General features: G+C 49.0%; 1 protein-coding gene across 8 annotated transcripts in view; it reads left to right on the top strand.

The window, feature by feature from the left end:
• Positions 1 to 514: 514 nt before the first annotated feature.
• MECR (mitochondrial trans-2-enoyl-CoA reductase) overlaps positions 515 to 6,788 on the top strand; it is a 30,204-nt gene continuing 23,930 nt past the window's right edge. For 6 of the 8 annotated variants that reach the window (XM_037881708.1, XM_043532218.1, XM_043532216.1 and 3 more), the window contains exon 1: positions 540 to 740. In XM_037881708.1, coding sequence (XP_037737636.1) covers positions 592 to 740 — 149 coding nt within the window. In that variant the 5' untranslated portion in view covers positions 540 to 591. Of the gene's footprint in view, positions 741 to 6,788 lie in introns of all 8 variants that reach the window. The other 2 variants (XM_037881710.2, XM_037881707.2) reach the window with 2 other exon arrangements.

The following is a 6,788-nucleotide window of genomic DNA, read 5'->3' as shown; positions in this document are numbered from 1 at the left end:
CGGGGTCTCCCGGGCAGTGGGCGGGGCTAGCTGGAGCGAGGGGCAGGGGCGGGGTCTCCCGGGCAGGGGGCGGGGCTAGCTGGAGCGAGGGGCAGGGGCGGGGTCTCCCGGGCAGTGGGCGGGGCTAGCTGGAGCGAGGGGCGGGGCAGGGGCGGGGTCTCCCGGGCAGTGGGCGGGGCTAGCTGGAGCGAGGGGCAGGGGCGGGGTCTCCCGGGCAGTGGGCGGGGCTAGCTGGAGCGAGGGGCAGGGGCGGGGTCTCCCTGGCAGGGGGCGGGGCTAGCTGGAGCGAGGGGCGGGGGCGGGGTCTCCCGGGCAGGGGGCGGGGCTAGCTGGAGCGAGGGGGAAGGGGCGGGGTCTCCCGGGCAGGGGGCGGGGCTAGCTGGAGCGAGGGGCAGGGGCAGGGGCGGGGTCTCCCGGGCAGGGGGCGGGGCTAGCTGGAGCGAGGGGCAGGGGCGGGGTCTCCCGGGCAGTGGGCGGGGCTAGCTGGAGCGAGGGGCAGGGGCGGGGTCTCCCGGGCAGTGGGCGGGGCTCCCCGCAGTGACGCGCATTGCAGTGGTCGCCCGGCAGCGCTGGAGTCGCACCGGCTGCAGGATGCGGCTGGCGGAGGGGCTGGGGTTGGTCCGCGGGGCCCGGCCCCTCCTGGGCACCTTCCTGCGCCCCCGGGCAGCTGTGGCGGCGGCCCCGGCCCGCTCCCAGGCGCTGGTCTATGCGCAGCACGGGGAGCCGGCTCGGGTTCTACAGTAAGGGGGGGCTCCCGGGGCTGGGGGCGGGCGGGCGGACAGGGAGCAGAGAGGGATCCTGGGCTGGGGGGCAGGGCTGGAGGTGGGGGGCAGTTAGGGGGGTCCTATGCTGGGGGGAAGGGGTACAGCAGGGTCGGAGGAGATGTGCAGGGGGGCAGGTAGGGTGTAGAGGGGGACTCTCAGGCTGGGGGGGCAGGGCTGGAGGAGGTAGTTGGGGGGCAGGTAGGGGGGGTCCCAGGCTGGGGGGCAGGGGTAGAAGAGGGCTGGAGGAGGTGTGTGGGGAGGCAGGCGGGTGGGTAGAGGGAGATCCTGGGCTGGGGGGATATTTAGCAGAACGGCTGGTTTGGCCATCTGGGCTGGTCTCCTGTGTTTCCCCTGTAGAGTGTGTGTTGGGGGGGGCTCAGGAGGAAGGGTCCTCATTTGAGCACCAGTGCCCCGCTGCATGGCCCCATTGCCCTGGCAGAAGAGGGTGCTATAGGAGACCTCGCTGATTAATGCCATGGCTGCCCCTGTTGCACTCCCAGCTGGGGTGTGATGGGGCCAGGACCACTGCAAAAGCTTTGTACCAAGCCTCCTCTGGAACATGAAGTTTCCAGGATGTGCACATGCTAGTTCCTCAAATCCCATCCTGTCCCCTGATCCAAATGATGAGTGGGTTGGATCTTAGTGTTAAGAGATGGGAAAGGCCTGTGGTACTGTGGAGCCTGTATAGGCAAGTAGGACCAGAGACCCATCTCACTTATGCTGCTGTGAATGTGGGGTAACCCCAGTGACTTCACTGATTCCTCCAGTGTAACTAAGACTGGGATCTGGCCTGCTGCTCTTGTGGCTGACATTTGGCACGGTTTCCCTCTGGAAATCTGGGAGATGTTGAGTGCGCTGGCTTGAGGAGGAAGTTGAAACTCTTGACTTCTATAGCCAGGTGACCTTGATCACTCACACTATTACTGTATTTTCTGTAATAGACACATGTTACCACCTCCAATATTGTCAGGGTTAAGTAAAGACATGCTGTTAGGTCCAAAATGAAAAAAATACAGATTCTGATAGAGTACCCTTGATATAGTTTTCCTGAAACTTTTTTGTAAGTTTCTTTAAAGAAATGTAACATGGGGCTTTTTTGCTCTCCTATTTATGTTTGTAAGGGTCAGCAACAGTGAAACAGACTGGCTGTACCAGTGGCTTTCAACATCTTTTAATTTGCAGACCCCTAAACATTTTCAAATGGAGATGTGGATCCCTTTGGACATCTTAGACATAGTCTGCAGACCCCCAGGGGTCCACAGACCACAGGTTGAAAACCACTGTTCTATGTTAACAACAGCCTTTTATAGACCCCTTAGACATAGTGTTCAGAGTAACAGCCATGTTAGTCTGTATTCGCAAAAAGAAAAGGAGTACTTGTGTACTGTGGAAAGTGTAGAAGATCTTTTTCTCTCCTCCCCGCCCCCTCCCCCCCCAAACCCACTCTCCTGTTGGTAATAGCTTATCTAAAGTGACCACTCTCCTTACAATGTGTATTGTGGGGGAGAGAAAACCTGGATTTGTGCTGGAAATGGCCCAACTTGATTATCATACACATTGTAAGGAGAGTGATCACTTTAGATAAGCTATTACCAGCAGGAGAGTGGGGTGGGGGGAGGTATTTTTTCATGCTTTGTGTGTATAAAAAGATCTTCTACACTTTCCACAGTATGCATCCGATGAAGTGAGCTGTAGCTCACGAAAGCTTATGCTCAAATAAATTGGTTAGTCTCTAAGGTGCCACAAGTACTCCTTTTCTTTAGACATAGTGTGTGGACTCCCAGGGGTCTGCAGAACACAGAGTAAAAACCACTGGGCTATACGAATGAAACAGACCATACGCAAAGTGCTGCCAAATACCTGAAGTAAACCAACTGGAGAAAAAAAGAGAGAAATCTTTACTAGCTTTCCATTGCCATGATTTTAGGTGGTGTGTGTTAATGCAACATTTTTAGGCGGATGTAATTTTTTCAGGGTGATTGCAAAACAGGGTGACGTTTTTTTAGAGACACAATCGTTGCATTGTCTATATTTGTGTAAGTCTCACAAGGCACTAGTGGCTCATCTGATTCATTTTAAAAACTCCTAGACCTTTCACACTTATTTCCCACAGTTAAGCATTTGGTGGAGTTGGATGATGTGTAGCTGAAGTTATGGATTGGGTATTAATTCTTGTCATATCTTTAGCTGAGTGAGGCTAGTAATATATTACTGAGTCAGTTGGAAATATAAACTAAAAACGTACTTGTAGTATAAGCCAGCTGCCAAATCATATAATTGATTTTCACTGGGAGTTTATTCCGCCCTCTGAGAGTCCCACTTTTTAATAAAAACAACAAGGGGTCCCGTGGCACTTTAAAGACTAACAGATTTATTTGGGCATAAGCTTTCGTGGGTAAGAGCCCCTCTTCTTCAGATGGATCTGAAGAAGTGGGGCATTTTACCCACGAAAGCTTATGCCCAAATAAATCTGATCTGAAGAAGTGGGGCTTTTTACCCACGAAAGCTTATGCCCAAGTAAATCTGTTAGTCTTTAAGGTGCCACTGGACTCCTTATTGTTTTTGTGGATACAGACCAACACGGCTACCCCTCTGATACTTGGCACCACTTTTTAATGTAATATTTTGGTCTCTAGCAAGAGTTATAACTCCATTTGAAGATGCTGGTATTTGTGCTGGTTTTAGTTTGATTTTATTATTGGTGATTTTGAACAGCATGTGCATACTGGCAACTGTACAGCTTTTAAAATTATGACTTTGTTTTTTCTCTATATTTCTGTGGGGAGTTCAAAATGCGGGCAATGCGAAGGAATCAGTATTACTACGTCTAGCTATGTATTACCTCCAGTCCACAAACTGAGCACTTGCCCCAGTGAAAGAGAGAGCAGACTCTGTGTCCCAGTTGTACTTCATAACAGTCCATGGCTGTACACATACAAACCAGTTGTCATATGATTACACATGGACAAGTTAGCCAATGAATGGTGCCAACAGCCAGTGGGGGGAACTGAGACCTTGAAGCAGGTCCAACATTTTCCATCCAGTAGAGAGCCGTTATATCCGGTATTTTAATTTTACTGCTCCTTCTCACCTAATGTGAACATACGACTCAGTCTGTCACGGTGGATGGTATGCATGTTTGATTCCGTTTTTGGCTGACACATACATCTTAATGAGTGGCCCTGTCTCCACTTCAAATGGGAGAGGGAAGCAGTTTAAAAAACATATCTTTTCAAGGTTTTTATCTGATCTTTATGACTCTCCCCCACCACACACACTGCCCCCTGGTTCCCAGCAATGTCCTCTCCAGTAGCCTCTGTTGAAGGTCCCAGACTCCCAACAGCAATGGAAAATACTGGGGGAAGGAGGTGCTTGGACGTCGTCCCCCACTTCCAAAATGACTGATGCTGTGAACACATGGCATGAATGCAGGGGCGCAGTTGATGTAAGGGCTTGTCTACACTACAAATGCTTTGGCTGGCGTAGCTATGCTGGCGACGCCCGCTAATAGAGATGCAGCTTACGCTGACTCAAGGAGTTCTCTTCCCACTAAAGGAGTTCCCTTGCCAGCATAGTTAAATCACCTCCGCAAACAACATAAGCTATGACGGCAAAAGGGCTCCTTTGCTAGCATAACTGTATGTACACTAGGGCTTTTGCCAGCATCACTTTGTTGGTTTGGGGGTAGAGAGGATCTTTTCTTTCCGCATTCCTAGCTGACATATCTTTGCTGTCAAAACTTTGTAGTGTAGTTGTAGACCAGGCTTATATTTTTTAACCCTACTGAGGTGTTAAATGTTGGAATTAGGCTCTTGAGCATCAAGATTTTAACAGGCTTCCTTAAAACGTTCTATATTCTTTTTGTTGAAGGGGGAATGTTGAACACTTTAAACATGACAAGGTGTTTGGATGCGCCCCTCTCCTATGACTATGGAGGAGCAGGATCAATGGCCTATGCAAGGGGTGGACAATTGGGTGTATTGTGTATAAGGTGTTTTGCTGGGAATGTACATATTACTGGGGGCACAGTTACACCAGCCCATAACCAAACTACACCCATCTACACGCTGCTATCTGGACTTTGGTGCACAAATGGATCTGTGAATCTTATTGCTGTGAATAATCAAACCAGGGCATACTGCCTGATTCCATACCAAGTGGTTATGCTGGTTTGAACAATATCTCCTTTCTCTGTGAACATTCAATGGACATTCAATGATATGGATAAAAGCACGCAAAACCTGCAGGGGCGGCTTGTTGTAACTGCCAGCAACTGGACGCACAAGATCTTGACCCTGTCGAAGGAGGAGAGGCAGTGTTTTGGTGGTGGCTCAGATGTTGGACCATACTGCAGTGGTCAGGACTCGGTGTTGCTGTGGATTTTGTATTGTTAACTGTATTTGTGTTACGTTGCATATGGAGATAACCTATAAGTAATGTAGGTTTCAGAGTAGCAGCCGTGTTAGTCTGTATTCGCAAAAAGAAAAAGAGTACTTGTGGCACCTTAGAGACTAACAAGTTTATTTGAGCATAAGCTTTCGTGAGCTACAGCTCACTTCATTGGTATGCATTCGATGAAGTGAGCTGTAGGTCACGAAAGCTTATGCTCAAATAAATTTGTTAGTGTCTAAGGTGCCACAAGTACCCCTTTTCTTTTTATAAGTAATGTAGTAAGCCCTTCCCACCCTGCAATGTACTAGACAACCTGGACCCAACCTTCTCGGGCCCACTGTAATGGGAAGTCTGGAACACTAATTGGAATAGGTGTGGTATGCCCGTACGAGAGAAGGTGCAGGGCACTATACTAGACAAGGGGCAGTGGGACAAATGGAATATCGACACCTTCCACCTTGATGCCTGGCCCTATCAGGAAATGTGTCGCCATATGTCCTATGCTTTTCCAGGGATACCTGGGCAGGAGGAGCCCAAAAGAAAAAGAAAAAGGGGAAAAAAAAGGGGTGGAGTGTTAGGATATAGATATTCAGGCCTGCCTGTAAAGGCCTGTACTCTAATTTAGGTGTATTCTTATCACTTAGCTAGTTATAGAGGTATAAAAGAAAGAAAGAACCAAAAATCACTGTCTGCCAGTGTAAGGGCCTTCTCTTACTGTGACTGTCTGCGGCCCTGTGCTTAGGCTAAGCAGCAGAGGCAGCCATAAGCTGGGAAGCGACCGGTCACATCCTCACATTCCAAACTAGTCACATTGAAGTAAGGTGCTATTGGGCTGTTAGGAATACAATCCTGTCCTGATAATGCCCATCGCCGCCAGAGAAAGGGAAGTGCCTAGAAGATGTAAAAGGAAACTTAGTTTGATAGCATGCTGTCTAGCAAGAACTCACTTATCAATAGCTGGGATGTGAAATCCTCATTTCTGTGTTGTTCTATCATTGTAGTCCCCATTTCCCTATTGTTTGCCGGTATAATCTCTGTCTGGTTCTGTGATTGTTTCTGTCTGCTGTATAATTAATTTTGCTGGATGTAAACTAATTAAGGTGGTGGGATATAATTGGTTAAATAATCATGTTACAATATGTTAGGATTGGTTAGTTAAATTTCAGGAAAATGATTGGTTAAAGTATAGCTAAGCAGAACTCAAGTTTTACTATATAGTCTGCAGTCAATCAGGAAGTAAAGGGGGGGGGAATGGGAACAGGGAATGGGGGTGGGGAAATTGGAATCATGTTTTGCTAAGGGGGGGAATGGGAATGGGAACAGGGACACAGGTAAGGCTCTGTGGTGTCAGAGCTGGGAAGGGGGACACTAAGGAAGGAAACTGGAATCATGCTTGCTGGAAGTTCACCCCAATAAACATGGAATTGTTTGCACCTTTGGACTTCGGGTATTGTTGCTCTCTGTTCATGCGAGAAGGACCAGGGAAGTAAGTGGGTGAAGGAATAAGCCCCCTAACAGGCTTCCTTAAAACACTTTATATTCTTTTTGTTGAAGGGGGAATGTTGAACACTTTAAACATGACGACAGTGACCAGATCTATCAAAACATTGCAGATCACATCCTCTCTTTGTG

The sequence above is a fragment of the Chelonia mydas genome, chromosome 19 (genome assembly GCF_015237465.2).
Source record: "Chelonia mydas isolate rCheMyd1 chromosome 19, rCheMyd1.pri.v2, whole genome shotgun sequence".
In the NCBI taxonomy this organism is placed as follows: Eukaryota; Metazoa; Chordata; order Testudines; family Cheloniidae; genus Chelonia; species Chelonia mydas.
The sequence above is the reverse complement of the archived record's forward strand: the minus strand, read 5'-3'. Positions and strand labels throughout refer to the sequence as shown.